The 16,109-nt window shown below is 43.6% G+C and overlaps 1 protein-coding gene across 4 annotated transcripts in view; it reads right to left on the bottom strand.

Moving 5' to 3' along the window:
* ZDHHC3 (zDHHC palmitoyltransferase 3) overlaps positions 1–16,109 on the bottom strand; it is a 53,463-nt gene that overhangs the window by 21,350 nt on the left and 16,004 nt on the right. For 2 of the 4 annotated variants that reach the window (XM_083468516.1, XM_083468519.1), the window contains exons 2-5: positions 12,834–12,977; positions 4,890–5,219; positions 2,229–2,353; positions 432–528 (exon numbers count right to left, since the gene is read on the bottom strand). In XM_083468516.1, the coding sequence (XP_083324642.1) occupies positions 432–528; positions 2,229–2,353; positions 4,890–5,195 (528 nt within the window). In that variant the 5' untranslated portion in view covers positions 5,196–5,219; positions 12,834–12,977. The remainder of the gene's footprint in view (positions 1–431; positions 529–2,228; positions 2,354–4,889; positions 5,220–12,833; positions 12,978–16,109) is intronic. The other 2 variants (XM_083468518.1, XM_083468517.1) reach the window with 1 other exon arrangement.

Here is a 16,109-nt window from a genome sequence, read left to right as displayed (position 1 = left end):
TTCTTCAGATACACAAACAAACATGCACACTTCTGCAGATACAGAACAAACATTCCTGGATAATTGTTATTATGTCCTGATATGTAAAATCACAGAATTCAAAGAGGGTATACCTTCTTTTTCGCGCGTGTGTGTGTGTGTGTACACATATATATGTACATAAATATACATATATCTATGTGTGTTGCCCACCACTGTGAAATCTGATCCAATCCAAGATGGGATGTTTTAAATAGGTAATAATGGATACCTTTGCCAGCTTGCTTTTACCCTTTTAAACTACTTTGCCCCGGACATTTTGCAGTGTTAACAATCCATTACTTTCCCATAAGAATTGCAGTGTAATTATACTGATAACCATTGAAGTCCCACTTGACGTTTCAAGGCCCCTTTATGAATTCCAGGAAAAATCCACACAATGAACTACTTACTGTAAACAGTACAAAGTACTTCTGGTTGTTCTCTCCCACGCAGTTGTTAACCCATGGGCAGTGGTGATCCATTTTCCGTATACACCTCTTGCAAACACTGAAAGAGAAATGCGCACTGTAAATCGAATGCACACGGAAAGTCCTTGTGGACTTGTAAAAGGGTAAATGGGTATTGGGAAATGATCCACAATGAAGGAAGAAAAAAGTGTTTACAAGTACTTTCCCCAAAAAACCCAGTCCTTTCTGTCGGGGATAATTCAGACTGAAATTCCCAGGTGTCAAAAATGGTTATTATGTATGCTACTACAGTGGTGCCCCGCAAGACGAATGCCTCGCTAGACGAAAGAGTTTTCCGTTTTGGAGGTGCTTCGCAAAACGAATCTCCTATGGGCTTGCATCGCAAGACGACAATGTCTTGCGAGTTCCTGCTGGTTTTTTCCCCTTCCCCCCCTTTTTCTAAGCTGCTAAGCCGCTTATCAGCTGATCCGATCAGCAGATAAGCCGCTAAAAGCCGCTAATAGCACTAATAGCGCTAATCCGTCAATGGGCTTGCTTCGCAAGACGAAAAAACCGCTAGACGAAGAGAATCACAGAACGGATTCTTTTCGTCTTGCGAGGCACCACTGTACTACGGCCTGTGTTTTGTTAGCCCCAAAATACAAAACGAGCGAGGTCCCAACTAAAGAACGGCAACTTAAGCTGACAGAATATGCACAACTCGCAGACTTAACATATAGAATAAGAGAACAAGAAGAACATACATTTAAAGAAGATTGGAAAACGTTTACTGAATATATGGGAAATAATTGTGTACTGCTGAAAACGATGGAAGCATTAAGATAAATTCAACAGTGCAAACAAGTTTTGATGCATGCAGTAATGGAATACTGAATGGCGTAGTTTTTGTAAAATAATGCACGGATTTATGATGTGTAAAATGAACCGTGGAAAGAGAAGAAGGGAAGTCACTGATATCTTAAGGATGTAAAAATGAGTGCTTTACAGTGGTACCTCGGGTTACATACACTTCAGGTTACATACGCTTCAGGTTACAGACTCCGCTAACCCAGAAATAGTGCTTCAGGTTAAGAACCTTGCTTCAGGATGAGAACAGAAATCGTGCCCCGGCAGCACGGCAGCAGCAGGAGGCCCCATTAGCTAAAGTGGTGCTTCAGGTTAAGAACAGTTTCAGGTTAAGTACGGACCTCCGGAACGAATTAAGTACTTAACCCGAGGTACGACTGTACATTGTAAAACAGAAAACCTAATAAAATTATACAGTCGTTCCTTGGCTTTCGAACAGCTTGGTTCTCAAACGTTTGGCTCCCAAATGTTGCAAACCCAGAAGTCACTGTTCCGGTTAGTGAACTATTTTCGGAAGCCGGATGTCCGAGGAGGCTTCCACGGCTTCTGATTGGCTGCAGGAGCTTCCTTCAGCCAATCAGAAGCCGCGCTTTGGTTTTCCAACGTTTTGGAAGTCAAACTGACTTCCAGAACGGATTCCATTCGACTTCCAAGGTACAACAGTATATAAAATCAAAAGTGGAATCCCATCCGCTTCAAAGACCCATGTTTTCTCCAGACACCAGATCGCAATAGAACTATTTCCACTTGGCCAAAAGCTTGAGGTCGCAAGAGCCGAAATGCAGCCAAGGTGCAAATGAAAGATGGAAATGTGCTTGCATCACAATAATGACAGGTACAACCCGCCCTATATTGGATTACTGCAGATGTAATGCATCAAGCCGCCCAGCTCATCATCATAAGTAAACCATAAACGAAAGAATGTGCCCGTACCTGCAGTGATGCGCTCGGTCAGGTTTGATGCTACAGCATTTTGGACACTTGTAAACTACTTGCCCCGGCTTCAGCTGCAAACTTTCTATGAACTCTTTTGTGGCGTTACCTTTGGGGACTGCACCCTGCAAACGAAAATATAAGGGTTTCGGAGCGCTTTCGGTCACTATCAGGGGGAAAAAAACCTCAATAGGCCCCATCACGGAACTGCTGATTATACAGGGTAAGTTAAACTTCGCTCTCCTAGGTACAGTGGTGCCCCGCAAGACGAATGCCTCGCAAGACGGAAAACTCGCCAGACGAAAGAGTTTTCCGTTTTGGAGGTGCTTCACAAAACGAATCTTCTATGGGCTTGCTTCGCAAGACGACAATGTCTTGCGAGTTCCTGCTGGTTTTTTTCCCTTCCCCCCTTTTTCTAAGCCGCTAAGCCGCTTATCAGCTGATCCGATCAGCAGATAAGCCGCTAAAAGCCGCTAATAGCGCTAATCCGTCAATGGGCTTGCTTCGCAAGGCGAAAAAACTGCTAGACGAAGAGAATCACAGAACGGATTCTTTTCGTCTTGTGAGGCACCACTGTACATTAACAGAGTTTTGTTGAAATGGTATTCACCACCAGTGCAAAAGTTTTGAGAAGTTAAAAAACACAGGGCCTTCACTCTCCCCTCCAGGGTTGGCACAGCCAGCCTCGAACTCTGCCATTAACTATATTTTCCCATTACAGTGGGGCCTTGGTTCTCAAACGCCTTGGTACTCAAACAACTTGGAACCCAAACACTGCTAGCCCGGAAGTAAGTGTTCCGGTTTGCGAACTTTTTTTGGAAGCTGAACGTGCTCCGTTTTGAAGGTTACACTTCCAATTTGAGTGCCATACTTCCGTTTTGGGTATTACACTGAGGTCTGTCTGTTTTTGCTATTTATTTTGCGTTTTTGCAGCTCTTTTTTGTTTTGTTTTTGTGACTGTGTGGAACCCAGTTCACCTATTGATTGATTGATTGATTGATTGATTGTGTGACTGCAGTACATTGTTTATTGCTTTCATGTTATGGATCCATGGTCTCGTTAGATAGTAAAATTCATGTTAAATTCATGTTTTAGGGGTTGTTTTTAAAAATCTGGAACGGATTAATCTGTTTTGCATTACTTTCTATGGCAAAGCGTGCCTTGGTTTTGGAATGTTTTGCTTTTGGAACGGACTTCCGGAAGAGATTAAGTTTGAGAACCAGGGTACCACTGTATGTCCAAACTGGGTAACTCTGGTTAACGACTTCAGAGCAAGGCAGGAAACTAAGACAACTTCAAACCATGGCTCCGTATTCTGACGCCATCAGCCACACTTTCCCTGTTCAAGTGTAATGGGAAGCTATAGTTAATGGAAGTCCTGTTCATTTGAAATGTAAAACAATACAGGGTTAGAGGGAAGACCATGGATTTGTATGCCTCTTTCGAGGTCGGCTAGAACTCCAAATAAAAGTTTAGGAAAACGAAAACAGACCCACCCATTTTGCTAGACTGGGAGATTCCCATCTATGTCGTCTGTTACAAATTTGCAAGCTGAATAGATAACATTTGGGCAATAATCCAGATAAGAACATAAGTCAAGACTTACACGCAAAGGGGAAAGCTGCTTTTTCCTGAAAATTTCAACCTCGCAGCCCTCTGAAGAGCTGAAAGCTTGAAAAAGTACTTTAGACAGGACCACAGTTAAAATACACTTGGATAAAACTTGGGCGTCCTTCAATAGCCACCAGCCAGTGCTAACACGAAACGCTTTTATTCAGAATAGATTTTAGTTGCGGTGGAACTTTCCCAAAGAAACAGGAATGCAAGACAGGCTTTCCCCAGCTTTTCATGCCACGACATATCAGCAACATTGCACATACTACTGAAGAGAGAGAAAAGGACAGATTTCTTCTCCATCCTCCTTCATATCTCATTCAAATGATGCCTTATTGCCCCTCCATAGCTTCTCTTAATCATGACCCCAGTACAGTGGTACCTCAGGTTACATACGCTTCAGGTTACATAGGCTTCAGGTTACAGACTCCACTATAGTAGTGCTTCAGGTTAAGAACTTTGCTTCAGAATGAGAACAGAAATTGTGCTCCGGCGGCGCGGTAGCAGCAGGAGGCCCCATTAGCTAAAGTGGTGCTTCAGGTTAAGCATGGACCTCCGGAACGAATTAAGTACTTAACCTGAGGTACCACTGTATTATGATCTGCCCCACCCCCACATATAAAGGGACAATGCTTCAAATAAATAAAGTTCTTCCCACTCATGGGGGCAAGTTGATAGAAACCCAGGTACTGTATCAATACAGTGGAACCTTGGTTCTCAAACTCAATCCATTCCAGAAGCCTGTTCAACTCCCAAAACCGTACAAAAACCAAGGCGCAGCTTCTGATTGGCTGCAGGAGCTTCCTGCACTCAAGTGGAAGCCGCGTCGGATGTTCGGCTTCCGAAAAATGTTCAAAAACCAGAACACTTACTTCCGGGTTCTCGGTGTCGATTTGTTCGTCAACTAAGCCGTTTGAGAACCAATGTTCCACCGTATCGTGTTTGCGTGTGTTCAATAGGTTCTGGAATATTTAGTCCCTAAATCACCCTCAAAAGAACAAGAGAACTAGCCAGCAGCTGGTTAATATATTCCAAGAGGAAACTTACTGGATCTGTTACCATCGCTCTCATGTGCGAAGCCAGAGCCAGGAACGCCAATGTGTTGAAAACGATGGCGTTGATCACGCTGTAAATATAGTCTCTGGAGGGAAGCAGCATCACGAGGATGACCACAAAGTCGGCATAGAAGACCAGGAACCAAGTGACGACCGCACAGGCAATACCACAGCCATCACGGATAAACCACATTGTTCCCGAGGAACCGCGGCTGGGAGGTGGAACGCACTGGTCCGGTTGAAGGTATTCCGGTTTCCTCTCAATATCTCTGCATCGGTGGATTGGAGTAATCATCATAGGCTATAATGTCCATTCTTGGATCTGGAAAAAAGATTAAAAATAAATAACGGTCTTTTGTCTCATGAACTTCGTCAAAGGGGATCGCCTCTAGGTCATGCAATTCTCATGAGGGAACTCTTAAAGGGAGATTCATTGGGGGGCCTGTTTAAAAAAACAAAAAGGTGGTGATTTATTGAATTTATTTAATATACCGCCCTATACCCGGGGGTCTTAGGGTGGTTCACAGAATAACATCAAGATATAAAACCACAAAATACCTAATAAAAATAAAAACAACAACCCAATGTTATGTACGTAACACTTCACAACCAAACACATTTTGGTATGATGCATTAACATTAAAATTAATATGAATAAATTTGGGTTTTTATATATAGACCATTTTGGACTGATTCTTTTTTAAGTTTAAAAGATCAATATTGCACAGGGATATAAGGGAAAATTGTTAATGAAACTTGAGTTCGTCTACGAATGCTACAAGCACCTACTATTCTACCACACATGCTAGAAGGACTTGTAATTTCCAAACCACAAATGGCTCCTTTTCCTTGTAGAGGTTGATGGCAACAAGTTTTATTTTACAGTACAGTGGTGCCCCGCAAGACGAAATTAATTCGTTCCGCAAGTTTTGTCATCTAGCGAATTTTTCGTCTTGCGAATCACGAAATCCCATAGGAATGCATTGAAAATCAATTAATGCGTTCCTATGGTCAAAAAAAGTCCAAACAAAGCCAAATTTGGTACAACAACAGTTTATTAACTGCTCTTTAAAGTCACACATACTGTAAAGAGCAGTTCAAAAATTGAAGGGAAAATAAATTAACTTTATAAACAAAACATGTCTTTGTTTTTAGACAAAGGAAACAAAGTCGCGAGACGTTTTCGTCTTGCGAAACAAGCCCATAGGGAAATTCGTCTTGCGAGGCAAATCGAAAACGGAAAAACCTTTCGTCTAGCGAGTTTTTTGTCTTGCGAGGCATTCGTCTTGCGAGGTACCACTGTATAGGTACAATTGAGATGAGTTCTCAGGCTGTTCTGATACGCAAGTGGAATCCATAAAGAAATGTTCCATGTTGTATTACACACAGAGAGAGACACAAAACTATATCCACATACAGAATCAGTTCCTGAGAACGTTCTAAAAATTCAAATGAGGAATTCTATTCCTTAATATGGGTTATATGTAATTAATGACAATCTCATTGCAAAACCGTGAGTTGATTATTCTAATTATCACTGTTCAGATGGAGCAAACACATAAATGGAAATTGCTCAAGGTCCACAAATTAAAAACTAGTTGAACAGAGCATGGGCTACATTATGCACAAGTAAGTCTTCTGCATTTACTACCATTTAGAGAAGGCCGGGAGGGAATGGTTACCAAGAGGATATTTATTTTTAGCTGGAATAGGTTGGGGTTTTGTGTTTTGTTTTTAATCAATTTCCAACAAAATATGACTACGGCACTCCTGAAAACAAATCTAGTGTATGAGGAAGAAAGTTGCTGGATTACTGAAATACCTATTTCTGCATTATTTTGGCATCTTAAAAGAAATTACATTCTGTGCTACAGCTTCACAGTAGTTTTCAATGCGTTAATCATATTCAAGACTTAAATTGCGAAAAGCCCTAGAAATCCAGGGCTCCCTCCCTTCTACCCACCACTTTAAATATTCAATGGATTTTTAAAAAACCTGCAATTTCCAATTGCCAATGGGGAAAACATTAAACACAGCAATTCTTTCTTCTCTGGCAATCACTCGTAGCTGAGGAAGATTGTCTTCCATAAAAATGGTTTTAACAATGAGTCTGCAAGTGACTATGGAGGCCAATTCTGGATCCACATGTCCTTCCACAGTGGGGACATAGGTTTCTGGGCAGGAATTGATCATGGTGATCATGGTTTGCCAAGCATGCCTTCCTCTTAGCGCGTTTCTCCCTTGCACCCTGAATTCAAGTGTCTTCAAAGCCCACGACACCTTTGGTAAAGGCTGTTCTCCAACTGGAGCACTCGCAGGTGTTTCCCAATTCTTGGCATTTATACTGCATTTTTAAAAATTTGCCTTGAGACAGTCTTTAAACCTCTTTTGTTGACCACCAGCATTACGTTTTCCATTTTTAAGTTTGGAATAGTTCCTTTGGAAGGCGATCATCAGGCATCCGCACACAACATGACCAGTCCAACGAAGCTGATGTTGAAGAATCATTGCTTTGACACTGGTAATCTTTGCTTTTTTAAAAGATTCCCGACAGCTTTGCTCACAAGGATCATAGGAATGTGCAAGCCCACTCACCGTGACCAGGTGATGATCCAACGAGTGAGACTCAGCAATTAAACAAGTTTATCACTGACTTATGTATGGAAGTGAGAGCTGGACCATAAAGAGGGCTGATTGCCGAAGAATTAATGTTTTTGAATTATGGTGCTGGAGGAGACTCTTGAGAATTCCATGGACTGCAAGAGGATCAGTTCTTAAGGAAAGCAGCCCTGAGTGCTCACTGGAAGGACAGATCCTGAAGCTGAGGCTCCAATACTTTGGCCACCTCATGAGAAGAGAAGACTCCCTGGAAAAGACCCTGATGTTGGGAAAGATGGAGGGCACAAGGAGAAGGGGACAACAGAGGACGAGATGGTTGGACAGTGTTCTCAAAGCTACCAGGATGAGTTTGACCAAACTGCGGGAGGCAGTGGAAGACAGGAGTGCCTGGCGTGCTCTGGCCCAGGGGGTCACAAAGAGTCGGACAGAACTAAACAACAACAACAAATCACTGACTTCCGTTCGGAATCTGGGATACGGATGGTATTGTTGCTAACGGCTTTACAGACTTGCATTGCCCCCCCCCCACTCCCCATACTCAGCAAATGTCCGAATGCTGAAAATTAAATATCAAAACTCTCCACCTTTGCAGCTTCGCAACCCTCACGGATGGCAACACTTCATCTGCAGTGATAACCACAGTGATGGCAGCTTCCTATTCCTGAAGCCAACCAGAACTACATTTGCCTCCATCCCAGGGAGGATAAAAATGAATGACTTTTTTATTTAAAAAAAATTAAAAATTAAAAATCGGATATATATTTTTTATTCAAATCGGGTTTTTAAAAATAAAATGCTTTTGGAGGGAAAATCTTTCTAAAGATTTTCTATTTAAATTACATTACTCTCAAAGATTATTTGGGGCAGTTTTTCTAACAAGAAGATATCACAGATGCTTGTTTTTGCAGTTCTCAAAAGTGTGAATTTGTGTCTGCAGAGATAACATGCCTTTTCTTCACAGGAAAAATGTTATAAAATAAACATACAGAGTGGAGGAAAAACCTTAATCCCATTGTTCCTCTGCAAATTTATATACACAGAATCTATTTCTCCCTGCGAGAAGTGAGGTTACAGGGAACCAGGCAGGGGGCCTTCTCGGTAGTGGCACCTGTGGAACGCCCTCCCAGCAGATGTCAAGGCAATAAACAATTTTACTTTTAAAAGACAACTGAAGGGAAGTTTTTAATGTCTGACGCTGTATTGTTTGTAATATTTGGTTGGAAGCCGCCCAGAGTGACTGGGGAAACCCATCCAGATGGGAGGGGTATAATTAATTAATTAATTAATTAATTAATTAATTACTACTACTACTACTACTACTACTACTACTCTAAATCAGCCTTCCCCAACCTTGGCTCCTCTACTACTACTACTAAAGGTAAAGGGACCCCTGACCATTAGGTCCAGTCGTGACCGACTCTGGGGTTGCAGCGCTCATCTCGCTTTATTGGCCGGCATGTGGTCAGCATGACTAAGCCACTTCTGGCGAACCAGAGCAGCACACTGAAACACCGTTTACCTTCCCGCTGGAGCAGTACCTATTTATCTACTTGCACTTTGACGTGCTTTCGGACTGCTAGGTGGGCAGGAGCAGGGACCGAGCAACGGGAGCTCACCCCGTCGCGGGGATTCGAACCGCCGACCTTCTGATCGGCAAGTCCTAGGCTCTGTGGTTTAACCCACAGCGCCACCCGCGTCCCACTACTACTACTACTCTAAATCAGCCTTCCCCAACCTTGGCTCCTCTGGGTGTTGCTTGACCAAAACGCCCATAACCCCCTACCACTGACCACATGTTGGCTGTGAGCTGCAATCCCAAGAACATCTGGGAAAGCCAAGGCTGGGAAAAGGTGTCTCCAGTCTCTTGTCTGGAGACTCCAAAGCTATAAACCTAACAATCAGGAAATCATCTACCAAGCCAATGAAGGGAGCTGGGGCTCTTTCCCCAAAACCTCCCCAACCTGTTTGACCAGATTCAACACTGAGGGAAAATGCCGTAGGTGTGGGTAAGCGAAGTGCCTTCAAACTACTGTTTCAAACTCTTGCCTGCTTTTAGCCTTACAGCGCCGTAGTCCTTCTCCGATCCAGTTATGGATTATCAACAGTTTCATTTTATGGTGTCAAAATACAAGGGTGACCTTCTGGGAGCACCAATTCTTAAAGCGAGAAGCAAGAAGCACTTTGTGGTTTGAGCAGATCACTGGAACTCATTCCTGTTCCTCCACCTATATGAATACTGCAGTATTAGTTATGTAACACCTCACACAGAGCTGTTGTAAGAATGAGTAACATCAAGATAATGCAGTTTGAAGGGCAGAGCTGCCTAGAATCAAATAATACAGTCATGAAGAGCAAAGACTTCTTTAAGAGGAAGAGAAAAGAAAATCAGAAAGTCTTGGCAGAAGAACGAACAGTCTCCATTGAAAGCAGTGCCTGTCTCTAGGCAGCAAGCATTTTAATGACTTTTCAAAAGCTAAATGGACACAAAAGTCAGGGTACGTACTGACCACAGCCGAAAGTGCCTTAAAAGTGACTGAAATTATTGGGATAATAACCGTCCCTTTCTATCCGACAAATCATTATGCCGCACCTACAACATCCCCGACTGAGAAAGCTGACAGTGAAATCTCCATGCCTAATTTTCTCACGAGGAATTAGTGACGATCGAGACAGAATTCCAGGCCTTCCTGACAAATTAAAAACCAACAAATCAACAGTTCCAGATGATATTCTCGCAAGAGTTCTTAAAGGAACTCAAATGTGAAATTGCTCATTTGCTAACAAAAATATGTAATTCGCCCCTACGACTGGCAAGGACTAAAAACCAGTGGCGGAACACCAACTTTTAGAAGTGGATCCCAGGAAATTACAGGCATTAGCTTGATGTTTGTTCCAGGAAAACTGGTGGAAAGCATTATTAAAGATATAATCAGCAAGCATGTAGAAAATGTCTTGCAGGAGAAGAAACATCATGGCTTACACAGAGTTAGGTCTTGTTCTTTCAGAGTACAGTGGTACCTCTGGTTGCGAACGGGATCCGTTCTGGAGGTCCGGCCGTATCCCGATGTTTTCGCAACCGGAGGACCGCTTCTGCAGATGCACCAGTGGCAAAACACTTCTTCGTTTGCCTCTTTTGCAACCCAAAGTTTGCGTTACCTGAGGGTAACATAACCCGAGGTTCCACTGTACTTTGAGAGTATCAATAAGCACATCAATAGGGGTGATGCAGTAACTGGTTAAAGAATTGGAAGTCTCAAGAGTAGGGGGGAAAATGGCAGTTCTCTCAAAGGAGGGGTGTGAGAATTGGGGTTCCCAAGGGTCTGTATTGGGGCTGGTGCTTTTTAAACTTGTTTTTAAATGATTGGCATTTGGGGGTTAGGAATGGGATAGCTTGGTTTGCTGTTCTGGGTGGTTTAATCCAAAAAGGACCTCTCCAAACTGGATGAATGGGCGCTAAAATCAGAAATGCAGTTCAATGTAAGAGAGTGCAAACTGATGTTCACTAGAGCAAATAACATATGACTTCACCTATACCAGGGGTCTGCAACCTTTAAGACAAAGAGAGCCACTTGGACCCGTTTCCGAAGAAAAAACAACTGGGAGCCGCAAAACCATTGCGACATTTAAAACAAATATATCTCCGGAGCCACAATCTGATAGCGGGCGGGAAGGTGACGTCGGGACGGTGCGTGACTAACGCACGCACCGCCCCCATGCGACGTCACAGCCAGTACAGCACCCGCCACAGTGAGGAGTGTCGGGGCGCACAATGCGCCTCCTCCCGTCGCTAGTATCCGCCCCGGAGCCGCAGCAAAGATGTAAAAGAGCCACATGCGGCTCCGGAGCCACGGGTTGCAGACCCCTGACCTAGACGCTTCCGGCATATGAAGTTGCCAGGGAAAGTATCTTGGAGTTGTGGCAGATCGCTTGATGAAGATGTCGACCAAGTGAATGGCAGCCGTGAAAAGATTCCACGTTAGGGATCATTAGATTGAAAGTAAAACTGCCAATATTCATGGTGTGACTGCGCTGTGAATATTGTGTTCAGCACCGGTTGCCGCATCTCAAAATGGCTGTTGTAAAAGCTGGAAAGTTTTAGAAAAGGGTAGCCCAAACGGGGGGCTGGAGCAACTCCCCTACAAGGAAAGGTTACGACATTTGGACTTAAGTGCGGGCTATGAGAGAAGTGTATAAAATTTTCCATGGTGTAGGGAGAAGGGAGTTTTTCTTCCTCTCATATAACAGTAGAACTTAGAATGATCTAAAGAAGCTGGAAAAGCCAGAATACAACAAAGGTGATTTTTGCACAATCGCCTGTAGAGAGGGTGATGTAGTAGTACAGTGGTACCTCAGGTTAAGTACTTAATTCGTTCCGGAGGTCTGTACTTAACCTGAAACTGTTCTTAACCTGAAGCACCACTTTAGCTAATGGGGCCTCCCGCTGCTGCCGTGCCACCAGAGCACGATTTCTGTTCTCATCCTGAAGCAAAGTTCTTAACCTGAAGCAATATTTCTGGGGTAGCAGAGTCTGTAACCTGAAGCGTATGTAACCCGAGGTACCACTGTAATAATAATAATAATAATAATAATAATAATAATAATAATAATAATAATAATAACACTGAGAACCAGCGCCGAGGGCCTTCTCGGTAGTGGCACCCGCCCTGTGGAACACCCTCCCATCAGCTGTCAAAGAGATAAACAACCACCTGACATTCAGAAGACATCTTAAGGCAGCCCTGTTCAGGGAAGTTTTTAAGATGTAACGCTGTATTGTTTTTAACACTTGATTGAGAGCTGCCCAGAGTGGCTGGGGAAACTCAGCCAGATGAGTGGGGTATAAATAAATAAATAATATATTTCTACCCCGCACATCAGGCTGGGCTGCCCCAGCCACTCTGGGTGGCTTCCAACAAAATATTAAAATACCGTAATACATCAAACATTTGTAGCACTTACACCCTGCTTGTGGAATACTGGGATTCCTGTATATTTTTCACCGTATCTCCTTGCAAACATGAAGGTTAGGGGTTAGGAATTCAAATACAACCACCAGCTTAAAAAAAAACCACCTGTGTGGAATGCCAGAAGAAAGGCAAACATTCCTAGTCACCGTATAAACCTTGCTTTTTCAATTACACTGAGTAAAAGCAAATTAATTCAAGGCTCAGTAGGTAATGGCTGCAAGTATGGAACCTACTCTCATGTCTTAAAAAACAAAAAACAAAAACATTTTAATATCGCTAAAAGCCACTACCAATTAACCACAAACATCCAGCCTCCAAAATATAGTACAAAACCGAATGTAAAGGGTTACCTAGCAACCAGGATACAGGGCCAGCTAGGACCTTTGGCTGTGGGATGGGGAGAAGGGGGCATCAAACTTCTGGGCCTGATAAGGATAATATCGCCAAGGAGCCTTTGATCCTCCACATCTTGGCTGGGGAGAAGCTGGCCATTCCTGAGAAGATATAAAAATGATCTAAATGTTCTCCAAGGTTATTTCCTTTCCTGCAACTGTTAGACTTCAACAGCGCCTTTGTTGACATAACATAGGTGCGCGCACACGGATGCCCAAATAGTCGGCCGGCTTGGAACTAAAGCCAATTTGCTTTTAAATAAGTCAGTTTTGCCACTAGCATGCATGCTTAAACTTTTCTGAGACCAACTGCTTGCATTCAAGGATCCAGAATCTCTGCATCGCCGAATTTGGTGATTCAGGTGCTTGCAAAGGTATTAGTTAACATAGCAAATATATCAACAAACTCTCCTTTAATATCCAACAGAGGGTAATATCTCTCTCTCTTTTGTTTTATTTATTTAGGGTTTTTGCTATTTTGGGTGCTGCCTTCCTTTCTATTGTAGTCACTTCCTTTCCCCAGAAAGCCAGGTATAGGAAAATCACAGAACCCGTCGTCTGATATAGAATCATAGAATCATAGAGTTGGAAGAGACCACAAGGGCCATCGAGTCCAACCCCCTGCCAAGCAGGAAACACCATCAGAGCACTCCTGACATATGGTTGTCAAGCCTCTGCTTAAAGACCTCCAAAGTAGGAGACTCCACCACACTCCTTGGCAGCAAATTCCACTGTCGAACAGCTCTTACTGTCAGGAAGTTCTTCCTAATGTTTAGGTGGAATCTTCTTTCTTGTAGTTTGGATCCATTGCTCCATGTCCGCTTCTCTGGAACAGCAGAAAACAACCTTTCTCCCTCCTCTATGTGACATCCTTTTATATATTTGAACATGGCTATCATATCACCCCTTAACCTCCTCTTCTCCAGGCTAAACATGCCCAGCTCCCTTAGCCGTTTCTCACCAGGCCTTTGACCATATGCAGTGCCACAGAATAAGTATTCAGTTGGCTATACTGTTAAGAGATTTTTCTAAAAGATTAACTGCAGTGGGAAAGGAGGAGGTGATTTTAGTTGGGATCCTGGCTGGGAAGGGACCTGGTGTGCTACAGGGCCAATGAAAATTGGGAAATCGACACATCTAGGTTTTAAAAAATTTAAACCTCCTGATGTGGCTACTAGCCATGCAGCTAATGTAACAAGTAACTTGACCCCTACTTAGTTCCATCTTCAAGAATGAACGCACAAAAGGACCTTAGATTAAACTACTGCTCCACCACCCAACCCAATTTTGCCTACTCTTAGTGGCAGCTCTCCAAGGTATCGTTAAAGCCATGGTTTTCCCAGTACTGATGTATGGAAGTGAGAGCTGGACCATAAAGAAGGCTGATCGCCGAAGAATTGATGCTTTTGAATTATGGTGCTGGAGGAGACTCTTGAGAGTCCCATGGGCTGCAAGAAGATCAAACCTCTCCATTCTGAAGGAAATCAGCCCTGAGTGCTCACTGGAAGGACAGATCGTGAACCTGAGACTCCAATTCTTTGGCCACCTCATGAGAAGAGAAGACTCCCTGGAAAAGACCCTGATGTTGGGAAAGATTGAGGGCACAAGGAGAAGGGGACGACAGAGGACGAGATGGTTGGACAGTGTTCTCGAAGCGACTAACATGAGTTTGACCAAACTGCGGGAGGCAGTGGAAGACATGGCGTGCTCTGGTCCATAGGGTCACAAGGAGTTGGACACAGTGGCGTAGCGTGGGGGGTGCAGGGGGGGCCGGCCGCACCGGGCGCAACATCTGGGGGGGGCGCTCGCACTCGCAGCTCTCTGCCTCTACCTGGCTCACTCACTCTCTCTCACTGCAGTGCTGGCTGTGCGAATCCGATCCAAGCCGCCGGGTCGCCGCCCACTGTGGGGTGGGGGTGCCAGGCGTGCGGTGCGGAGAGAGAGCGAGGGACTATCTGGGGGAGGGGCAGTGCAGTGGCCGCCCAGCGCAGCGCTGAGCGCGGGAGAGAACCACACCAGACCAGACCAGGCAGCAGCAAGAAGAAGCTGGCAGCGGCGGCAGGTTAGGGGTTAGGGGGCGCAAATTACTTGCCTTGCCCCGGGTTAGGGGGCGCAAATTACTTGCCTTGCCCCGGGTGCTGACAACCCACGCTACGCCACTGGTTGGACACAACTAAACGACTAAACGACAGCAACTCCAACGTATCAGGGCCAATCCCATTGCCATCTCAAGCCCTGAAGATGCAGAAGTCTCCTGTTCTTTGATTTTTCATATTTCCAAAGATGCTCACCTACTTTCCCAATCACTGCTTTGTAGCTTGAGTCCTCCCCAAGCAGTCTAGATATTTATAGCTTAATTAACAGTGTCCTCCTCCTTTGCTTCATTTTAGAACAGACTCAGTGGGTAAACGTCAGCTTGTCTATAGGAAAATCTGTTTTATTTTTCTGCTGCAAAAACACACAGGGTGGCCCGTGCAAATAATAATAATAATAATAATAATAATCCCTTCCATCTGCTTTTTAAGAACGGCTAGTTGAAATTTGCTTTTACTGACTCCGAGATCAATGCTGTGTTAAGAGACACAAGCTCCCCATTTTCATGTACACGGTTTCCCCCCTCTGTGCTAGTTGGCCTTTTATTTTAAAATGGCTTTTTATACGTTCAGTATTTAAATTTTTTATGTACAATATAAAATAATAATCTGCTTGGAATTAAGAAGTGCTTCATAGGGCACAGAAAAAGATGGGATTCCTATACCTCCACTACGAAATGATCGTGTCTTTTCTGTAAAATTTAAAGAACATTTTGTCTGAAAATAAATTTACTCAAGAGGCCTCGAGCAAACACGACTCCCACGTACAAGATTGTTCAGATCCTTCAAAAAAACTCAAAACAAATTGCAGAAAATCTATGGCATAAATACAGGGACTAGTTTTTTCTGTAAAATGCGTAGCAGCCCAGAACAGGGTGCTTGGTATAAACTGTGTTCACTTATATGGTACAGTGGTACCTTGGGTCTCAAACTTAATCCCTTCCGGAAGTCCGTTCCAAAAGCAAAGCGTTCCAAAACCAAGGCGTGCTTTCCCATACAAAGTAATGCAAAATGGATTAATCCGCTCCAGTCTTTTAAAAACAACCACCAAAGCATGAATTTAACATGAATTTTACTATCTAACGAGACCATGTATCCATAAAATGAAAGCAATAAACAATGTACTGCAGTCACACAATCC

This window comes from Podarcis liolepis (genome assembly GCF_965112155.1).
Source record: "Podarcis liolepis genome assembly, chromosome: 12".
NCBI classification, from domain to species: domain Eukaryota; kingdom Metazoa; phylum Chordata; class Lepidosauria; order Squamata; family Lacertidae; genus Podarcis; species Podarcis liolepis.
Note: the sequence above shows the minus strand (reverse complement) of the source record. Positions and strands in the feature narration are given on the sequence as shown.